Below are 23,109 nucleotides of genomic sequence, written 5' to 3' on the forward strand. Positions count from 1 at the left end.
TTGAGCGCATGTATGATACCTTTGTGTGTTTCTGGCTGTGGGCCTTGATTAAATTTTACATTAAAAACAAATTAAAAGATTTACCTGAATTATAGTAGTTTTGGGGAGAGAAAGACATGTTTTATGTGCGATTGATAAAAGTCGACATTGCTTTCTCCCCTCCTCTCCCTTCCATTCGTCCAATGGTGCAGCAGGAGAGCGTTTTCTGTATGGCGTTTTTCTGTGCATATGTCCATCAGCGAGATGAGGGGAGAGTGTGGTGCAGTGGTTAAAAGCTCCAGCCTCAGCACCCTGAGGTTGTGGGTTCAAACCCTGTGCTGCTCCTTCTGACCCTGGGCAAGTCACTTAATCCCCCCATTGCTCCAGGTACATTAGGTAGATTGTGAGCCCACAGGGACAGAGAGGAAAAAATGCTTCAGTACTTGAATAAATTCATGTAAAACCGTTCTGAGTTCCTCTGGGAGAACAGTATAGAAAGTTAAATAAATCAGATGCTTCTCTCCTGCCCCTTCCCCCAAATGCCGCCACCTTAGCTACATGCCTTGCTTGCCTAGACATGGCCTGCCCTGACCCTATGATTTTTTAAACTCCTAAGGAAACTCACATGAAGAAAACTTCGTCAAATGCCTTCAGAAAAGTTGCTTCCCATCAGAAAATAAACACACCCCAAACAAAAGCAAAACGCACTTCCCCTTTTCTGTGGTATGGTTAAATGAGGATGTGAGTATTAGAGATGTGTTCACACTGAATAGGACAAGGAATTTCTGAGTCGAAAGAGCAGCAAGCTTTCTGGGGAGGATTAACTAGCAATGACCCACCTGGGACCCTACAGAGCGCAAACCTTTTTCGGGAAGATTAAGAGTCGTTAAAGGATGTTTTGAAGAACAAAGGATTCAAGCAATGAACAGTCTAATGAGGACTTTCCCTGTCTGGAGTCTGGTGATCCTTTGCACAGGTTAGAGTTTGATGAATATATTACATATGGTCAGATGACGTGCCAAATCCACCCTTTGTGGACAAATTTCATGGAACGGAATTCTAGCCTTGTTAAAAATGTATTTGGAGGTTAGAAAGATAAGAATTGAAGAGAGTGCGGGGTCAGACCAAAGACACATCAAGTCCGCATTCTGTCATTAGGAGGCACCTGGCAGATCCCAAAGAGTACACAAGTCTCTTTAGTCTGGTCCCCCGTTATACTTATTGATTTTATTAATATCTTATTATCCAACAAGAAATCGGTGTTCAGCTGACTCTCATCTCCTTGTTATGCCATCTGTCAGAAGAAGGGTAAACAGTGGGGTTCCCCAGGGGTCTCTGCTGGGACCGCTGCTTTTTAACATATATATCAATGATCTAGAGATGGGAATAACTAGTGAGTAATTAAATTTGCTGATGACACAAAGTTGTTAAATCGCAAGAGGATTGTGACAAATTGCAAGAGAACCTAATAACTATTTTTGTTCCAAGGTTATACCATATTATTATATATTATTATTTTATTTATGTAAATCACTCCTTCTCCTGGGGGAAGGTATCAATTTAACCCTCGGTGTGCACGAGTACACAATAAAACTTATTTCAAGAGGGATACCTTTTACTTCAGTCTGAGAAGGAGGGGGTTACATAAAGCAGAGCAGAGAACAGGAGAGGGGAAGAAGGAGCAGGAGAAGGCAGGAGAGCGCAAGGGGCACTGGCGAGAGGTAGCTCCACCCACCCCAACATCAGCCACTGGAGCTCCTCTTTAAAAGGGGAGGGGCCAATGGAGCTCAGCCATTCGGCACGCATAGAAGGCGAGCATTAAAGGCGCTCGCCTTAGCGAGAGCACCTTTGCAAAGGGCCATAAGAAGGGACGAGCAAAGAAGAAACACTAAGGAAGGACACCTACACAGGCAAGTACCACAAGGGCAACAGGACAGACAAGCAGTAGATAAACAAACACAGTAGTAGCAGAGGGCAATCACAGCAGACACAGAGGACACATAAAAGCAACAGGGGTAGCAGGTTTAAAATCAAGAAAATGGACTTCACAGTAACACCGAAGACGCTACACAGATTCCTACACAAGGAGAAGCCACTTCAGACATCAGACCAGCAAGCGGACAGCAATGGAAGCAGCAGACAGAAGCAGGATGTTGAGCTACCCAGTTTTTTGCACCGTTTGCTATATGTATGACTACCTCCCCTCTGGGTGGTGGTCTTATGTATGCACTCAGTGTGAGGAACTGGAGGGCCTGAAGAAGCAAGTCAGACTCCTGGAGGGCAGAATACTGGAACTAGAAGCACTTCGAGAAGTGGAAGAGGAGGACAGAGAGCCAGAAAACTTCATGACAGAGGAAACTGTTGGGGAAGAAGTCAGGGAGTTAGAGAAGTTCATCGAACAGGCATACAGGGAGGCTTGGAAAATCACCAACAACAGTGGAGCTGCCAAGATACACCTACAGTGAGTGAGGACCACCTGGAGGACAACCACAAGGAAGACGAGTCCGGTTCAAGCCAACACCAGGATGAGGGAAGATGGAAGTGCACAGAGGACATGGACATACGGCTGGAGAGATGGTCATATACCAGGGACATGGATCTGCGGCTAGAGAGGCAAGAGAGATAGAGAGGACAGCAATAGTCATGGGGGACTCCATCATAAGACAAGTCGACAGCCACATAGCGGGAGGAACACAGGGCTGGTGACCTGCTTACTGGGTGCCAAGGTAGAATACATAGTGAGCCACATCGACAGGATCATCAACAGCATGGAAGAGGAAGATACGGCGGTGGTGATCCACGTATGGACAAACAATGTGAGCAACAGAAACCACAGCAGGGAAGGACTGAAGGCCCAGTTCCGGATGCTAGGAAGGAAGCTGAAGACCAGAATGCCAAGGGTAGCGTTCTCGGAGATCTTGCCGATACCCAGGGCCGAAGAGAAGAGGCAGATGGAGTTCTAAGCAGTCAACGCATGGATGAGGCACTAGTGTGAGGAAGAAGGATTCCACTTTGTGCGCAACTGGACGAGGTTCTGGGGAAAGAGCAAACTATTCAGGAAGGATGATAACCACCTCAGCAGAGACAGAACGAGGCTACTTGCAAGCAACATCAAGAGAGAAATTGAGATGTTTTTAAACTAGGAAGAAGGGGAAAGCCGACAGTCGACCAAGAGTTGATGGTTCGGGAACCGGTATACCCAGAGGATACCATGCAGGAAGATAGTGGGGAAGACTCACTGGATCATAGGCAAGACAGAAATCCTGACAGATCGAAAGGGACACAAGAGGGAAGGAAATGCAAGAAAGTAACAGGCCACAAACTCAAGTGTATGTACATGAACGCAATAAGCCTAAGAAATAAGATGGGGGAATTGGAAGCTATGGCACAAAAAGATAACCTTGACATCAAGGGCATTACGGAAACATGGTGGAACGAGGAAAACGTCTGGGACACTGTGCTACCGGGATACAAGCTATACCGCAGAGACAGAGTAGGTCAAAAAGGTGGGGTATTACACTATAAGTCAAAGAGGGAATTGAGTCTACCAGAGAAAAGACGCCGGAAATGAAAAATAAGGTAGAGTCAAAATAAGGTAGAGTCAAAATGGGTCAAAATTCCAGAAACAAATGGAACGGAAACAAAGATCAGCATCTTCTACTGACCCCAGGGCAGTCCAAGGAAAGTGATGGAGAAATGACGGACGAGATTAAATGCAACTGCAAGGGAGGCAACACAGTTATCATGGGTGACTTTAATATCCAGGGATAGACAGGAACCTAGGCATCTCCGGCTGCAGTAGGGAGACCATGTTCCTAGATATTGTAGGTGATTGCTTCCTGGAATAACCTGTCAAGGAAAATACGAGAGGAAATGCAACTCTAGACTTAATTCTAAATGGACTACGGGGACCGGCGCAAGGTGTAGAAGTAGAAGGGATGCTGGGAAGCAGTGATCACAATATGATCCGCTTCAACCTGGACACGGGGGCAAAACATCGATCCAGAACAATGGCCACGGCACTGAACATCCAAAAAAGGAATTACGAAGGGTTGAGACTCATGTTGGGGAAGAAGATTAAGAAGAGGATAAGCACTGTAAAAACACTAGAGCAAGCATGGTTCCTTTTTAAGGACACAGTCACCGAGGCACAATATATATACCGCGTATCAAAAAGGGATCCAAGAGGAAAAAGAACAAGGAACCCGCGTGGCTCACTGTAGCGGTGAAGAAAGCGATCAGAGACAAGAAGACTTCATTTAAGGAATGGAAAAAGTAAAAAATGGACAAAAACTGGAAAAAGCACAAACAACATTAAAGCAGGTGCTATAAGGTGGTAAGAGGGGCCAAAAGAGACTACGAGGAAAAAATAGCCAAGGAGGCGAAAAACTCCAAGCCGTTCTTTCGATATATTAAGGGGAAACGACCTGCAAAGGAAGCGGATATACACAACATAGTGGAAGCCGACAGGCTATACGCAGGAAACAAAGATGGGAAACTGACAGAGTTGACGGTCAGTCTAGAAGAGGTATGCAGGCAGATTGATAGGCTTAAAAACGATAAATCCCCGGAATCGAATGTCATCCATCCGAGGGTAATCAAGGAACTGAAAAGGGCCATAGCTGAACTGCTTCAACTAATAGCCAATCTGTCGATCAATTGGGAAGGATTCCGGAAGACTGGAAAGTGGCAAATGTTACGCCGATCATCAAGAAAGGTTTGAGGGGAAATCCTGGGACCTACAGACTGGTGAGTCTGACCTCGGTACCGGGAAAGATGGTAGAGGCACTGATAAAGGACTGCATCATTTACCACCTTGTCAGACACAATCTGATGAGGAACAGCCAGCACAGCTTCAGCAAAGGAAGATCTTGCTTGATGAATTTGCTGCACTTCTTCAAGGGATTAAACAGGCAGATAGACAAGGGTGACCCGGTCGACATTATATATCTGGATTTTCAGAAGGTGTTTGACAAGGTTCTGTATGAATGACAACTTCGAAAAATTGTTAGCCACAGAATCGAGGGTGAAATACTCACGTGGATTAAAAACTGGCTGGCAGATAGGAAACAGAGAGTGGGAATAAATGGACAATACTCAGAATGAAAAAGTGTAACAAGTGGAGTGCCGCAGGGTTCAGTGCTGGGACCCGTGCTCTTCAACATACCGTATTTGCCGGCGTATAAGACGACTGGGCGTATAAGACGACCCCCCAACTTTTACAGTTAAAATATAGAGTTTGTTATATACTCACCGTATAAGACTACCCCTTCTTCCGCACACCTTCTGCACAACAAATAAAACTTAAAAGAACATCAGAATTTATTTCAACAATTTTAATTAATTCACTAAAGCAATAGAATTCTTTTCCTACCTTTGTTGCCTGGTTTCTGCTTTCCTCATGTTCTCATTCAATTCCTTCCATCCACTATCTCTCTTCCTTCTGCATCTTCCATTTGCTCTGTTACTGTGCCTCTCCCTTTCTTCCCCCTTCCAAATTGGTCTGGCACCCATCTTCTTCTCTCTGCTCCCCCCATAGTCTGGCATCTGTCTTCTTCCCTGCCAGCGTCTTCTCCCTACTCTCTCTTCCTCATTTCCTTTGTGTCCTTCTCCCCCCCACCCTTCCCATGGCCTTTCAGCGTCCTTCTCCACCCCTTTGTATTCCCCCATGTGCTTTCAGCCTCCTTCTCCCTCCTCTGTCTTCAAGTGCTTTCAGAGTCCTTCCCCCCCCTCCTGTCTTCACCATGGCCTTTCAGCGTCCTTCTCCCCCCCTCCTTCTCTACCGCCCCGGGTGCAGCACAGCCGGCCAGGTTCCCTTACTTTTGTGGCACTTCCCCGACCGACCGACAACAGCCCCGGTCCGACAAACCTCCCTGCCCTTAACCGCAAATCTAAATTACCTTCTTACAGCTGCTGTAAGAAGGTAATTTAGATTCGCGGCTACAGGGCAGGGAGGATTGTCGGACCCGGGCTGTTATCGGTCGGTCGGGGAAGTGCCACAAAAGTAAGGGAACCTGGCCGGCTGTGCTGCAACCGGGGTGGGGCGGGCCGCCCCTCTCCCTTGGTAGCCACTCGAACCGCGAGGCTACTCTCCTTCTCCTTATCTGCCCTGCCTGCAGCACAGAGCCGAACGGAAGTCTTCCCGACGTCAGCGCTGACGTCGGAGGGAGGGAGGGCTTTGTTTAAGCTTTGTTTAAGCCCTCCCTCCCCTCCGACGTCAGCGCTGACGTCGGGAAGACTTCCGTTTGGCTCTGTGCTGCAAGCAGAGAAGGTAGGGAGAAGAAGAGCCGCGTACATCCAGAAGACTGAGCATCTAGCCCCGCAGGAGCCCCGCGACCCTCGGAGGCGTCCCCATGGGATCCCCGCGACCCTAGGGGGCGTCCCCACGGGATCCCCGCGACCCTAGGGGTGTCCCCGTGCAGCTCTCTAAACAGTACCCGGCGTATAAGACGACCCCCGACTTTGGGGAGGATTTTAAGGTACTGAAAAGTCGTCTTATACGCCGGCAAATACGGTATTTATAAATGACCTGGAAATTGGTACAACGAGTGAGGTGATTAAATTTGCAGATGATACGAAGTTATTCAGAGTAGTGAAGACGTGGGAGGATTGCAAAGACCTGCAACGTGACATAAACACACTCGAGAAATGGGCACTCACCTGGAATACTACATCTAGCACTGGTTGCCGTACATGAAGAAGGACACAGTACTACTCGAAAGGGTCCAGAGAAGAGCGACTAAAATGGTTAAGGGGCTGGAGAAGTTGCCGTACAGTGAGAGATTAGAGAAACTGGGCCTCTTCTCCCTTGAAAAGAGGAGATTGAGAGGGGACATGATCTAAACATTCAAGATAATGAAGGGAATAGACTTAGTAGATAAGGACAGGTTGTTCATCCTCTCCAAGGTAGAGAGAATGAGAGGGCATTCTCTAAAATTGAAAGGGGATAGATTCCGTATGAACATAAGGAAGTTCTTCTTCACCCAGAGAGTGATAGAAAACAGGAACGCTCTTCCAGAGGCTGTTATAGGGGAAAACACCCTCCAGGGATTCAAGACACAGTTAGACAAATTCCTGTTGAACCAGAACGTATGCAGGTAAGGCTAGTCTCAGTTAGGGCACTGGTCTTTGACCTAAGGACCGCCGCGTGAGCAGACTGCTGGGCACGATGGACCACTGGTCTGACTCAGGAGTGGCAACTCTTATGTTCCCTATGCACCCTAGCATCCTTCTAGCTTTTGCTGTCACCTTTTCAACCTGTTTGACCAGTTGAAGATCATCACATAATCACACCCAAGTTCCGCTCTTCCGTCGTGCACATAAGTTCTTCACCCCCTAAACTGTACCATTCCCTCAGATTTTGAAAGGAAACTGGAATGAGGACTGACTTAAAGATCTCAATCTGTATACTTTGGAGTAAAGGTGGGAAAGGGGAGATATGATAGAGACGTTTAAATACCTACGTGATGTAAATGCGCATGAGTCAAGTCTCTTTAATTTGAAAGGAAACTCTGCTATGAGCGGACGTAGGATGAAGTTAAGAGGTGATAGGCTCCGCAGTAATCTGAGGAAATACTTTTTTATGGAAAGTCTCCCGGAAGAGGTGGTGGAAACAGAGATTGTGTCTGAGTTCAAGAGGGCCTGGGATACGCACGTAGGATCTCTCGGAGAGAGAATGGTTACTATGGATGGGCTGACTGGATGGGCCATTTGGTCTTTATCTGCCGTCATGTTTCTATGTTTCTCCAGTAGAAAACAAAAACACTTTTCTTCAGGCTTCCATTTGATCGCTTTGGCTTTGGCTAAAGCCTATTTTGGAACAGACCAGGACTCCAAACTGGTAGGAAGGTATGCCTTGAACACACGGATCTTGGCCACCCACCCAAAGTTAAAGGCAACCACCACTTCTTAGCTGAGCACTCAGGCTTCTTTCATAGGGCCAGATTTTAAAAAAAAATACCCTCCAAACAAAAACACCTTCAGTCCTGAGCATGCAAGACCCACAACAATCTATTTGTGCTCAAAATCCTGAAATATCCCAAAAGGCAAAAATAAAGCTTTTACTGCCATGAGAGGCATGGACTCCTCAGGCAAATCTGGTGGGCTAGAACCCAGCTCCCACTCCATTTCATTCTCCTCACACACTTCCTCCGTGATACTGCTTTCTTCCCTGGATTCAGGCTCACTCATTTCCCAATCCTGGGGCTCTGCTTATGCCTTTTCCTTCTCAGGCATTCAGTGGCGTAGTAAGAGTGAAGAGCCACCAGGGTATTGGTGCCTCTTCCCCGCACCCTGCCATGCGCATATCCCCTTCCCTTTCCTCGTACCCTTTTAATTTCTCTGGCGTGAGCAATATGCCCACGTTGGCTCGCCCTTTGATGCCATTTCCTAAGAGCGGGTCCAGAGAGAGAGTGTTGATGCGTACATGGGCAACAACTTCACACCAGGGAAGTAAAAAAGGTCCGGGGAAGGCATGAGGCTGCACGCACGACAATGAGAGGAGCGGGGGCGGCGGAGAAGAAGATGGTTGCCACACCCTTCGGAAGACTGCACCTGGGGTGGACCGCGCTTCCCACACTACATCACTGTAGGGAGCTCCTCCAAAGGTAAAGACAAACTTCCTTCTGGACTGTGTCCTTACACCTGGCCCTTGCATAGCTGCCCTGATTGCTTCTCAATAGTTGATCGGGCTGCAGGGCTCCTACTCCCTCCTCCCCCCTGGCTGAAACAGCACTATTCTAAAAGGGACCAGCCCTGCTCAAGTGGGGCTAACCTCTGTTACACTTCCTGTGCTTTTTGGGGGGTTATTTCAATTTTAAATCCTGGATCCCTGGATCCTCCAGAGGCTCAGAGCCCTAGCTAGCCTGTTACAATCTCCATTAGCACCCCTCCTATCTATAACTCTTTACTCCCACAAAGAAATGTTTCTTCACGTGTAGGGATGTATGCATACGTTGTGGGAAATGGCCTTCCATGTTAGGACTTGTATGTTGCTTTAACTTTCATACTGTAAACCTCATTGAATGACTTTTCACCAAATGCAGTGGAATAATAATAATGAAATGAAATCTTCTGAATCAGTGTGTCTAATTTATCATTGTTCTGCATGTTCTCTTCATAGGAGGATCTTGGGGACTGTCCGGTCCAAAGGAAGTGAGGGGTCATCCTGGAGGATCACTCTCTCTGCAATGCCAGTATAAGGAGAGATATAAGACCAGCAAGAAATATTGGTGTAAAAGAGAGACTTGGAGTTCCTGTGAGATCCTTATTCAGACAAAATCTAACAGCATAATGACAAAGGACAGACTCTCTATCAGGGACAACAGCACAGCGCTCACATTCACAGTGACCATGGAGAGTCTCACCAAGGCAGACAGTGGGACATACTGGTGTGGGATAGACAAATACTTCAGTGATATTGGGTACCCCGTGATTGTCACTGTTCTTACAGGTGAGTCCAGATCCAGCATTTCTTAGTAATAATGATACTTGGGTGTCAGTGTGGATGGAGATAGGATCCTAAAGATAAACTGCCCAAATCCTCAACCCTCATCCAGTTTATGTAGCTGAGGTGAATAAAGATACTGGACACACGTGGGAGGAAAGATGCTGAGTGGGGGTAGAGCTGGTAGACAGGAAAGAGATGAAGAGATGCTGGACCATGTGAAGAGAAGATAGGAAAAGCTGGACATGGGGAGGGATTGGCACACAAGAAAGATGCTGGCCATGTGTGGAACATAGGGACAGGGACCTAGAGAGGCGATGCTAGAGAGGATGAGGACACAGAGGAGCACTGCTGGACATGGGGAGAATATCAACATAGAAGGGCTGTACTGGACAAGTGGGGATAATATGGTCACATGGGAGAGAGGGATATAGACAGAGGAGTGATGCTGGACATGGAGGAGCACAGGGACATAGAGAGGCGATGCTAGAGAGGATGACACAGAGGAGCACTGCTGAACATGGGGAGAATATCAGCACAGAAGGGCTGCACTGGACAAGTGGGAAAGATATGGTCACACGGGAGAGAGGGATATAGACAGAGGAGTGATGCTGGACATGGAGGAGCATAGGGACAGGGACCTAGAGAAGTGATGCTAGAGAGTATGACACAGAGGAGCACTGCTGGACATGGGGAGAATATCAGCACAGAAGGGCTGCACTGGACAAGTGGGGAAGATATGGTCACATGGGAGAGAGGGATATAGACAGAGGAGTGATGCTGGACATGGAGGAGCATAGGAACAGTGACCTAGAGAGGCGATGCTAGAGAGTATGAGGACACAGAGGAGCACTGCTGGACATGGGGAGAATATCAACACGGAAGGGCTGTACTGGACAAGTGGGGAAGATATGGTCACATGGGAGAGAGGGATATAGACAGAGGGGTGATGCTGGACATGGAGGAACATAGAGACAGGGACCTAGAGAGGCGATGCCACAGAGGATGAGGACACAGAGGAGCACTGCTGGACATGGGGAGAATATCAGCACAGAAAGGCTATAATGGACAAGTGAGGAAGATATGGTCACATGGGAGAGAGGGATAAAGACAGAGGAATGATGCTGGACATGGAGGAGCAGAGGGACAGGGACATAGAGAGGCGATGCTAGAGAAGATGAGGACACAGAGGAGCTCTGCTGAACATGGGGAGAATATCAACACGGAAGGGCTGTACAGGACAAGTGGGGAAAATATGGTCACACAGGAGAGAGGGATATAGACAGAGGAGTGATGCTGGACATGGAGGAGTATAGGGACATAGAGAGGCGATGCTAGAGAGGATGAGGACACAGAGGAGCACTGCTGAACATGGGGAGAATATCAGCACAGATGGGCTGTACTGGACAAGTGGGGAAGATATGGTCCCACGAGAGAGAGAGATTTAGACAGAGGAGTGATGCTGGACATGGAGGATCATAGGGACAGGGACATAGAGAGGCAATGCCACAGAGGATGAGGACACAGACGAGCACTGATGGACATGGAGAGAATATCAACACAGAAGGGCTGTACTGGACAAGTGGGGAAAATATGGTCACACGGAGAGAGGGATATAGACAGAGGAGTGATGCTGGACATGGAGGAGCATAGGGACAGGGACCTAGAGAGACGATGCTAGAGAGGATGAGGACACAGAGGAACACTGCTGGACATGGGGAGAATATCAACATAGAAGGGCTGTACTGGACAAGTGGGGAAAATATGGTCACACGGAGAGAGGGATATAGACAGAGGAGTGATGCTGGACATGGAGGAGTATAGGGACAGGGACCTAGAGAGACGATGCTAGAGAGGATGAGGACACAGAGGAGCACTGCTGGACATGGGGAGAATATCAGCACAGAAGGGCTGCACTGGACAAGTGGGGATAATATGGTCACATGGGAGAGAGGGATATAGACAGAGGAGTGATGCTGGACATGGAGGACATAGGGACAGGGACCTAGAGAGACGATGCTAGAGAGGATGAGGACACAGAGGAACACTGCTGGACATGGGGAGAATATCAACATAGAAGGGCTGTACTGGACAAGTGGGGAAGATATGGTCACACGGGAGAGAGGAATATAGACAGAGGAGTGATGCTGGACATGGAGGAGTATAGGGACATAGAGAGGCGATGCTAGAGAGGATGAGGACACAGAGGAGCACTGCTGAACATGGGGAGAATATCAGCACAGAATGCCTGTACTGGACAAGTGGGGAAGATATGGTCCCACGAGAGAGAGGGATTTAGACAGAGGAGTGATGCTGGACATGGAGGATCATAGGGACAGGGACATAGAGAGGCGATGCCACAGAGGATGAGGACACAGACGAGCACTGATGGACATGGAGAGAATATCAACACAGAAGGGCTGTACTGGACAAGTGGGGAAGATATGGTCACACGGGAGAGAGGAATATAGACAGAGGAGTGATGCTGGACATGGAGGAGCATAGGGACAGGGACATATAGAGGCGATGCTAGAGAAGATGAGGACACAGAGGAACACTGCTGGGTATGGCAATCTTCAAACCTTCACAGGCAGTCTTTTTTTTTTTTTTTTTTGGTTCAATGATTTTATTGAATATTATAGGAATTATAAACAGAAAGCAGTTCAAACATATAGATCATAATAAAAATCATGTATCAAATATTCGTATCTACAATCATTTGAATAAAACTAGATTAATGAGAAGGATCCAGAGTATCTGGAACTGCTTAGAAAAGGAATAGAAGAAGACAGAGAAGCAGGAGGGATAAGAGAAAGAGAGAGAAAGATAAAGGAAGAGAGAGAGAATGAGAAATAGAGAGAGATATAGAGAGAGAAAGAGAGAGGCAGAAGTGTCTATAGAGCAGAACGAACATATGAATCTAAGAATGGCCAAGGTGATTTGTTTCGTGTCAAGTTTGTGGAAGATCGAGAAAACAATTTCTTCTCACAGGCAGTCTTAACAATCTTCAAACCTTCACAGGCAGTCTTAACTAATAATCTTCAAACCGTCACACTATCTTGCAAATAACTAACAAATATCTAAATCACTAGCAAACAACTAACAAATATCTGACAAAAACACCCCTTAAAATGGCAGGCAGAACCAGAAGCAACAAGACTACGATCAAGACAGGCAGTCCAGTCACCGAAAGGATCCAGGAGGTGGCCACGGTCCTTGTGCAGACGGAGAGAGAACCAGGACAGAGGTCTCTGTACAGACCGAGGCCATCCCCACGCAGATGACTAGTCTCCACACAGACAGAAGAGATGGATCAGCTAGATGGAAGCATTCTGCAGGAGCTGAGGAGCCTGAGAGAGGAGGTAAAGCGCTTAAGAAGCATCTGAGACGACGAGGCCTTCATCGACGGAGTCATCCAGGAGCTGTCCCAGATCACCGAACAGGAACCAGAAAAGACCATCCTCATGATGCCAAAAACAACCAATCTTGCAACCTTGATACCAACAATCGGGATACAGGAAGAGGCTGAAAACAACCATACATGAAGCAACCAATCGCTATATAAAATCAGTAAGTAAACAGCAAAGAAACAATAAAACACAGTCGTTCTCTGCGGAGATCTCAGCCCTCATAAAAAAGAAGAAAAGAGCATTCATCTCCTACAAACAATCAGGGAAGCAGAAATCTAGGGAAGACTATGTGGCCAAGTCAAAAGCAGTCAAAACAGCAGTCAGAGAGGCCAAATTTCGAATGGAGGAGAATCTAGTGAAGAACATCAAGAAGGGCGATAAATCCTTCTTCAGGTATATTAGTGACAGAAACAGAAACACAGATGGGATAGTACGCCTTAAGAAACCCGATGGGAACTATGTAGAATCGGACTCCGATAAAGCCAAAATCTTAAATGAATACTTCTGCTCAGTCTTCACTTGCGAGGCGTCGGGATCCGGCCCTCAGCTGCAGACAAGGGAAAGCTCAGAAAACCCGTTTCGAAATTTCAAGTTTACACCCAGCAGTGTCTACTATGAGCTATCAAAACTCAAGGTGAACAAAGCTATGGGACCGGACAAACTACACCCCAGAGTGCTCAGGAAGTTAAGTGACGTTTGGCGGAACCGTTATCCGCGCTCTTCAATCTTTCCCTAAGTACAGGAAGAGTCCCTGATGCAGGACGGAGGCTGATAACTACAGACCGGTGAGTCTCACATCTATAGTGAGCAAACTAATGGAAACTCTAATCAAACGCCAATTGGACACGATCCTGAATGAGGAGAATCTACGAGATCCCCATCAACACGGATTTACAAAGGGAAGGTCCTGCCAATCCAATCTGATCAGCTTCTTTGACTGGGTAACAAGATAGCTGGATATAGGGGAGTCCTTAGACATCATATACTTGGACTTCAGCAAAGCATTTGATAGCGTCCCACACCACAGGTTATTGAACAAGATGAGTTCGATGGGATTAGGCGACACATTAACTGCATGGGTTAAGGACTGGCTTAGTGGTAGACTTCAAAGGGTGGTGGTAAACGGCACCCCCTCCGAAACGACGGAGGTGATCAGCGGAATGCCGCAGGGCTTGGTCCTGGGCCCGATCCTATTCAACATCTTCGTAAGAGACTTGGCTAAGGGGCTTCGAGGTAAAATTACGTTATTCGCCGATGACGTCAAACTATTCGAATGGCCTCCCGGAAGGTCTCAGGACTCAAGATCTCCCGTAAAAGGAACGGCTGGATAAATTGCAGATATACTCACTCGAGGAACGCAGAGAGAGGGGAGACATGATCGAGACGTTCAAATATGTCACGGGCCGTATCGAGGTGGAAGAAGATATCTTTTTCTTAAAGGCTACAAGACGGCTACAAGAGGGCATCCGTTGAAACTCAGGGGTGGGAAATTTCATGGTGACACCAGAAAATATTTCTTCACCGAAAGGGTGGTTGATCGCTGGAATAGTCTTCCACTACAGGTAATTGATGCCAGCAGCGTGCCAGATTTTAAGAAAAAATGGGATTGGCACGTTGGATCTCTTCACGGAGGAAGTTAGGGGGTGGGTCATTAGTGTGGGCAGACTAGATGGGCCATGGCCCTTTTCTGCCGTCAGTTTCTATGTTTCTATGTTTCTAAGAGCTGTACTGGACAAGTGGGGAAGATATGGTCACACGGGAGTGACGGATATAGACAGAGGGGTGATGCTGGACATGGAGGAGCATAGGGACAGGGACCTAGAGAGGCGATGCCACAGAGAATGAAGACACAGAGGAGCACTGCTGGACATGGGGAGAATATAAACACAGAAGGGCTGTACTGGTCAAGTGGGGAAGATATGGTCACACGGGAGAGAGGGATATAGATAGGTGATGCTGGACATGGAGGAGCATAGGGACAGGGCTGCAGGGTTGATGCAGGAAACTGGAGGGGGTTAGACATTGACATAGAGGGATGATGCTGGCATGAGTGACAAGATAAGGATACCGAATAGAGATGCTAGATATGGGAGGAGCCTAGGGACAGGGACAGAAGGATGATGCTGGTCATAGAGGGGCAAGTACTACTACTACTACTAATCATTTCTATAAAGCTATAGACATAGAGGCAGTCCCTGCTCCAAAGAGCTTACCATCTAGTCAATACAGATTTTTGGTCTTTATCTGCCATCATTTTTCTATGTTTCTATGGGGGATAGGCACGTGGGATCATTTTAGAGTACGTGTCAAACACGAGGCCTGCGGGACAAATCCGGTCCGCCTGCCCATTTTATATGGCTCGCGGTAACGGTATGCCTGACTTTGGGGTGGGCAGCCAACATGAAGCCAGCCTCCTGCCATCGTTTTGCCCCAGAAGTGTTCTTTCTGCAGCATCCTGCTTACGCGGGAAAAGGAAATTCTGCAGAAAGAACACTTTCAGGGCAGAATGTTGGCAGGATGCCAAAGATTTTAAATTTCAGCAGCGGGGAGGTAGTAGGTGGAAGAGTTGGGAACAGGTCATAACATAGGATCCAACTGAGAGGAGAGGGCTGGGGTTGGGCATGAAGGAAAAACATGCTGCATGAGCTGCAAGGGGAGGGGTGTTGGGAAAGCAAGACGGAGAGATGCTGTGCGGGCTGGGAGGGTGTTGGGAAGGACAGAGGCTGCACAGGCTGAGGGTTAAGAAGGGAGGGAGAGATGCTGCCGGTGAGTGAGGGAAGAGAAAAAGAAAATTCTTGGACATAGCTGTGTGGAGTAGGAGGGAAATAAAGATGGTATATATGAGGAAGAGGGAGAATTGTCGGATATGATAGTGGTGGAGAGGAGGAAGGAAGAATTATTACACTGGGAGAGAGGAGAGATAACTCAAAGAAGGAAGAGATGTCAGATTCTGGAGAAGGGTAATAGAAGGAAGGAAGAGAAAGATGTCAGGCCACTGGAATAGGAAGGAGAGAGGAGCGATGCCAAACTGCAGGAAGGAGAGCAGAGAGATGCTAGAAGGAGAAAGAGTTAGACCACAGGAAAAGAGAGGGAAGAAGAGAGATATGCCAGACCATGGGGAGGGGGGAAGGGGGAAGACAGAAATGTCTGACGGGATGGAGGGGAAGGGGAAACAGAGGGAGAAGATGGTGCTCAGCAATGGGTGCGACAGGGAAGAGATAAGAAGAAATGCTTCTTATGGATAGATGGGAGTAGGGGAGAAGGAAGAGGGAGGAGATGGTACACATGGATAGATGGGAAGGGAAGGCATGGAAAAGTAGATTTTGAGAAGAAAGCAGAAAAATGGAAGAAAGTTGAATGTTAAAAGTTAATGCTAAAGACGGGTGTATTGCAGCTTTCCCAATGCTTTCTTAAGAGATCAGATTCCACAGGTGACCCTTGAGGGGTGGAATGCTGGCCTAGTGCCTAACCCTCAGTAAGCCTGGTTTTAAGAGAGAGGTTGTAGAGGATCTGTATTAAAGATAGTTTTTACAACAGTTGCTGAAGTGGCAGACGTTGCCTCTATCTCTGGGTGGTCTGTTGCTTTATTTAAAATGCTACTCTTTCCTAAGAGGCTATATACTTTTCAGATGCTTCCTCTGGGGCTCACGAATGGAGTTTGGCAGCTCTGACTAAATTTTGTTGGGCAGGGAAGAGACCAAAATTTTCCTTTGATACGTTGTTGGGATCAGGGACAAGAGGTGAAATGGAAATCCCTGATCTTCGTATTTATGGTAGGGCCTGTTTATTATGAGATATCAGGGACCGGGTTCTTGAAGATGACCTGTTTACTCCACTGTTTTATGAACGGGCCTTTTTTCACCCTTTTCAGTTCTTATATTTGCTTCATGTCCTCAGGTCGCGGCTACCGGTTGATTTGCGGTGTAATTCCCTTTTAAGCCCCCTGAGGTTAGTTTGGGGTCGGTTGCTGAAGCTTTGGACCTACAATCCCCATATCACTGACATTTTGCCTATTCAGGGCAATGGAGATTTTGTCCCTGGTATGACTTCTAGGATTTTTCGTAGCTGGGGGACCCGGGGTGTTCATTGTGTAGCACAGGTTTTAGATGGGGTAGGAAAGATTTGGGGGTTCCTTGACCTCTCTCTCATGGTGGGGGGCAGACCGGGGACTATGTACGGTTATATGCAACTGGCACATTACTTGAGTCATCAATGGTGGTCGGGTCTCTCCTGTGGAGTTCATGACAGGCTTCTTGCTTTTTTCAATCAGTGTGAGGACCTTCCTAGTTCGGTGTCTTTTCTGCATCAGTGGTGGTGGCAACTGCTCCCGCCCTGCACGTATGATGGGCTCCTGCAGAAATGGAGTGTAGAACTGGGGATCCCGATTTCCCTTCCTGATTGTAGTCAAGCACTTCACCATCTGCCTAAAATTTTCACGGGTTCCATGTAGAGCAGGGGTGTCAAAGACCCTCCTCGAGGGCCGCAATCCAGTCTGGTTTTCAGGATTTCCCCAATGAATATGCATAAGATCTATTTACATGCACTGCTTTCATTGAATGCTAATAGATCTCATGCATATTCATTGGGGAAATCCTGACATCTGGACTGGATTGCGGCCCTCGAGGAAGGACTTTGATACCCCTGGTGTAGAGGGAGTGCACATATAGAGTGCTGCATAGGGCCTATTTTACGCAAGTACAAGGAGGTAAAAAACTTCAAGCCGTTCTTTCGATATATTAAGGGGAAACGGCCTGCGAAGGAAGCGGTGGGACCGTTGGATGACCAAGGAATAAAGGGAGTGCTAGAGGAGGACAAAGCAATTGCCGACAGACTGAACACATTTTTTTGCGTCGGTATTTACCGAAGAGGATATAAACAGCATACTGGAACCCATCAGGCTATATGCTGGAAGCGAAAATGGGAAACTGACAGGGTTAACGGTCAGTCTAGAAGAGGTATGCAGGCAAAGAGTGATAAATCCCCGGGACCAGATGGTATCCATCTGAGGGTCATCAAGGAACTGAAAGGGAACATAGCTGAACTGCTTCAGCTAATAGCCAATCTGTCAATCAAATTGGGAAAGAGGAAGGTGGCGAATGTTATGCTGATCTTCAAGAAAGGTTCCAGGGGAGACCCGGGAAACTACAGACCGGTGAGTCTGACATCGGTACCGGAAAAGATGGTAGAGGCGCTGATAAAGGACCGCATCATTGATCACCTTGATGGACACGGTCTGATGAGGACCAGCCAGCACAGTTTCAGCAAAGGCAGATCTTGTTTGATAAACTTGCTGCACTTCTTTGAGGGAGTGAACAAGCAGATAGACAAGGGTGATGTGGTCGACATTGTATATCTGGATTTTCAGAAGGCGTTTGACAAGGTTCCGCATGAACGACTACTTCGGAAAATTGCGAGCCATGGAATCGAGGGTGAAATACTCACGTGGATTAAAAACTGGCTGGAACATAGGAAACAGAGAGTGGGGGTAAATGGACAATACTCAGAATGGAAGAGCGTCACCAGTAGGGTGCCGCAGAGCTCAGTGCTTGGACCCGTGCTCTTCAAAATCTTTATAAATGATCTGGACATAGGCACGACGAGTGAGGTGATTAAATTTGCAGATGATACGAAGTTATTCAGAGTAGTGAAGACGCAGGGGGATTGCGAAGATCTGCAACGTGACATAATCAGGCTCGAGGAATGGGCATCGACATGGCAGATGAGGTTCAACGTGGATAGTGGAAGTAATGCATGTCGGTAAAAAAAAATCTCATGCGTGAATACAGGATGTCCGGGGCGGTACTTGGAGAGACCTCCCAGGAAAGAGACTTGGAAGTTCTGATCGATTAAGCTGTCCACGCAATGTGCGGTGGTGGCGTAAAGGGCGAACAGAATGCTAGGAATGATAAAGAAGGGGATCACGAACAGATTGGAGGTTATCATGCCGCTGTACCGGGCCATGGTGCGCCCTCATCTGGAGTACTGTGTCCAGCACTGGTCACCGTACATGAAAAAGGACACGATACTACTCGAAAGGGTCCAGAGAAGAGTGACTAAGATGGTTAAGGGGCTGGAGGACTTGCCATACAGTGAAAGATTACAGAAACTGGGCCTCTTCTCCCTCGAGCACAGGAGATTGAGAGGGGACATGATTGAAACATTCAAGGTACTGAAGGGAATAGACTTAGTAGATAAGGACAGGTTGTTCACCCTCTCCAAGGTAGGGAGAACGAGAGGGCACTCTCTAAAATTTAAAGGGGATAGATTCCGTATGAACGTAAGGAAGTTCTTCGTAACCCAGAGAGTGGTGGAAAACTGGAACGCTCTTCCAGAGTCTGTCATAGGGGAAAACACCCTCCAGGGATTCAAGACAAAGTTAGACAAGTTCCTGCTGAACTGGAACGTACGCAAGTAGGGCTAGTCTCAGTTAGGGCGCTGATCTTTGACCAGAGGGCCACCACGTGAGCAGACTACTGGGCACGATGGACCACTGGTCTGACCCAGCAGCGGCAATTCTTATGTTCTCCAACCTGTGTTAAGTGTGCTCAGGATCTCAACACGTTCTCCCATGCTTTTTGGCACTTTCCTCTCATTAAGTCTTTCTGGTCTGCCATCCTCTCATATTTGGGCACCTTGTGGGATAGACCAGTGGTGGGATCCCCAAGGTGGGTGATATTTGGTAAGGCAGCTGCCTGCAGGGTCTATGGTCAGGAGTGGTGCCTTTTATTTCAGAAGGCCTGCATGGTGGGTCATAAGTGTATTATGCAATATTGGTTGCAGGCAGAACCTCCCAGTTTTTTGGCATTGGAGGAACCAACTTCATCATGTACTTTTGTTCGAGGTTTGGGAGGTTCATCGATCTCCCAGGCGTACTTGCCTTTTTATGTAAATTTGGGACCCTACCTTCATACACTCTCACCTAGAGCTCAGAGTTTGATTCTCAATGATTTACATTGTACCTTTCTGATGCCTTCACTGTCTCTTATGACCTGGCTCTCTATGACACCCTCCTCCCGGGAGGGGGGGGGGGGGGGAAATAGGGTCTGTTATATTTCAAACTTTGAAGGAATGATAGTGTTTCACAGATTGTGTGGAGTGAAGTCCTCAGAGTTGTGGCTCTACTTAGTGATGATTGTTTCGTTGGTATTGCATACTTTGGTATGTTCTTTTTGATGTATACTTTCTTCCTTCAATAAAAACCGTTTGAACATAAAGATAGTTTTCATAGCAACCTGTGAACTGCATATATAAGTGACTTTGTGGCTTTGGTAGAGAAGGTGAATCAGTCAGGTGCATAGGTGGTATTCTCATCCATCTTCCCTGTCGAGTGTAAAGGCCAGGGCAGAGAAGCTCCCATCCTGGAGATGAATGTGTGGCTACGTGAATGGTGTCGTCGAGAGCATTTTGGCTTCCTAGAACATGGGATGATTTTCCAAGAGTTGCTGATGTTCCGGTGGTAGGTATATATGTTTGTGGAGGGTATATATGTTTGTTGGGGTGTGACAGGGTCTGTGAACACAGGGTATATGTGTGTGTATGTGTCTTTGCTTTGTCCCTGCAGTACTTATCTGGTCACTTTGGATACCTTTTGGGCACTTATACCTTGTTTTAAATTGTCTAACTCATAACGTATAAGTTCCGTCTAGGCAACCAAATCCAACATTCGATTATCCCTGCAGAATGACTAAGTCTAGGTCAGCTCATGTCCCGCCCAAGTCCCACCCTCACTACTCCTCCGATAATGCCCCTTTCAGCTCTGGGTGCAGATTGGGATTATCGATTTTGGCACTTGGACGACCTGTCTTTTTGAACGTCCAAGTGCCGACTTGGGCGGGTTTTTAGACATATTTTTATTTCGATTATGATTCCCATAATTCTTTGTGTGTTTCATCTATATTATGGGGCTCATAATAAAAAAAAGGTCTAAAAAGTGGCCTAAATGGGTACTTTGATGATCAAAAAGCCCGATTGTCCAAGTACCCATAACCAAAGCTGGTTTTAGATGTATCTAAAACTAGCTTAGGCTTTTCCCCTGCCTCTAAATGCATAGGGTGAAAAGAGGCATTTTTAGTGGAGGGGAAAGGGCGGGAGGTTGGCGGGAGGTAGGCTGACCTACACTTAGTCGTACAGCAGGTATAACCAAACCTGTTGACAGTCGGCACTTATACGTTTTGACATAGACCAAGTCAAAACAGGTATAAGTGCCGAAAAAGGGGCCACTGAGCTGATCACGGCTGCTGCGATCAGCTCAGCAGCCTCGGCAACCTGCCTACCACCACCACCACCACCGATCGTGGCAGGAGAGATGGCTCATCTCTCCTGCCCCTTTAGCGATCACCACCCCTGCTGAACTGCAGCACATCGGGATGAGGATCGCAGAAGGACATGGAGATGCCCTGCCACGATCCTCACCCTGAAGTGCCGCGGTTCAGAGGGGTGGGCGATCGCTATCGCGGCAGGATAGGCAATCTCTCCTGCTGCGATCCATCACTCCCCGGGACAAGATCGGGCAGGAGGGATCCGGCACCCCCCCTGACTTTTGATCGGGGCAGGAGAGAGCCCAAGCCCTCCTGCCCCGGCAACCCCCTACGCCCACCCCCACTAAGATATGGGCAGGAGGGATCCCAGACCCTCGTGCCCTGACGCAGCCTCCCATGTCCACCACCTAACCCCCGATCGCCCTCCCATGTCCCCCACTCGCCAACCCGTGAAATCCCCAGCCGACTCCGTGACCCCACTCCCCGGTACCTTTACAAAGTTGGACGGATGGACGGGTCCCAAGTCCGGCCAGCCAGCAAGCCCACCATCTGAAGAATGGTGGTCCTTAGGGCTTGATTGGCCCAGGCACCTCAAACCCCACCCACAAGAGGGGCCTTAGGCACATGGGCTGGGTTTGGGGGGTGGATGTGGGCGGGCTGCGTCAGGGCAGGAGGGCCTGGGATCCCTCCTGCCCGTATCTTAGTGGAGATGGTGGGTAGGGGGGGGCGCCGGGGCAGGAGGGCTTGGGTTCCCTCCTGCCCGATCGAGAGTCAGGGTGGGGAGGTCATTGGGGCAGGAGGGCTTGGGCTCCCTCCTGCCCCAATCGAGAGTCAGGGTGGGGAGGTCATTGGGGCAGGAGGGCTTGGGCTCCCTCCTGCCCCAATCGAGAGTTGGGGGAGGGGGGAGGTGCCGGTCATCAGGGCAGGAGGGGATGAGCTCCCTCCTGCCCGATCTTGTCGGGTGGGGGGGTGATGGATCGCAGCAGGAGAGATTGGCTATCTCTCCTGCCGCAATAGCGACCCGAAGTGCCGTGGTTGACGGCACTTCGGGTTCATTATCGCAGCAAGGGAGATGAGCCATCTCTTCTACCATGATCGTTGCTGGGGTGGGGGGGGGGGGGGGGAAGTGTGTGGATTCTGTAACTAGTGTTGTTTTTGACAGACACCGTTTACAGAAACCAGCTTTTAGGCAAAGGACTGGCTCCTCCTTCGCCTAAAAGCCATTGTTTTGGACGTTTGAGGCTTAGGCTTTTTTTAGGTTGATTATATGGTATAAGTTTAGACGTAGTGGTGTCTGGGCGTTTAAACAGCTGAATGTAGAGGCAGGTCATTATATAAAAAAAACCCTCCTTTTGGATGTTTTTTTTGATAATGGACATTTTCCCTGCTTCTACTTTCAGCGTTTAGGGCCTAGGCCATAAGGGGGACTTAGATGTTTTTTTATATTATGCCCCTCCACGAATATAATAATTTCTCATACTGTCTCTATTTCAGGCTCTATTTCTCAGGTGAGGCTGCTGGGTGGAAGCCATTCTTGCAATGGAACAGTGGAGGTTTATTACAATAACACCTGGGGAACAATCTGTGATCATGAGTGGGACATACATGATGCTGCCGTGGTCTGCAGGCAGGTTGGGTGTGGACCAGCCATAGAAGCCACAGTTGAAGCTAGTAACGGTGCTGATTCAGGACCGGTTTGGCTGGATAATTGTTTTTGTAGGGGTTTGGAGGCGGATCTCTCTCTCTGTGGGTCACACATTTTGCTGCAGAATCATCGATGCAACTCAATTGGAAGGGCAGGAGTGAGATGTTCTTCCTCAGGTAAAAAACAAACTAACTCAAATCTGAATGTAAACCTTCAATTTTAAATACCTAAGAAAATTGTATTGATTTAGGTCAATGGGACTTCCCACTTGATCAGTGGAGCTGTACCAAATATCATAGTTCACTATTTGGCCAAATTTGTATAATTCAGCCAAATACAAATCCCAAATAATGGGCACCGAGCTTTAACTTA

The 23,109-nt window shown here is 47.9% G+C and overlaps 1 protein-coding gene across 1 annotated transcript in view; it reads left to right on the forward strand.

The window, feature by feature from the left end:
- Positions 1-717: 717 nt before the first annotated feature.
- LOC117356844 (deleted in malignant brain tumors 1 protein-like) overlaps positions 718-23,109 on the forward strand; it is a 42,983-nt gene continuing 20,591 nt past the window's right edge. Inside the window, exons 1-3 of the mRNA XM_033936610.1 lie at positions 718-955; positions 9,101-9,430; positions 22,587-22,913. Coding sequence (XP_033792501.1) covers positions 901-955; positions 9,101-9,430; positions 22,587-22,913 — 712 coding nt within the window. The 5' untranslated portion in view covers positions 718-900. The remainder of the gene's footprint in view (positions 956-9,100; positions 9,431-22,586; positions 22,914-23,109) is intronic.

Source organism: Geotrypetes seraphini, chromosome 1 (genome assembly GCF_902459505.1).
Source record: "Geotrypetes seraphini chromosome 1, aGeoSer1.1, whole genome shotgun sequence".
Lineage (NCBI taxonomy): Eukaryota > Metazoa > Chordata > Amphibia > Gymnophiona > Dermophiidae > Geotrypetes > Geotrypetes seraphini.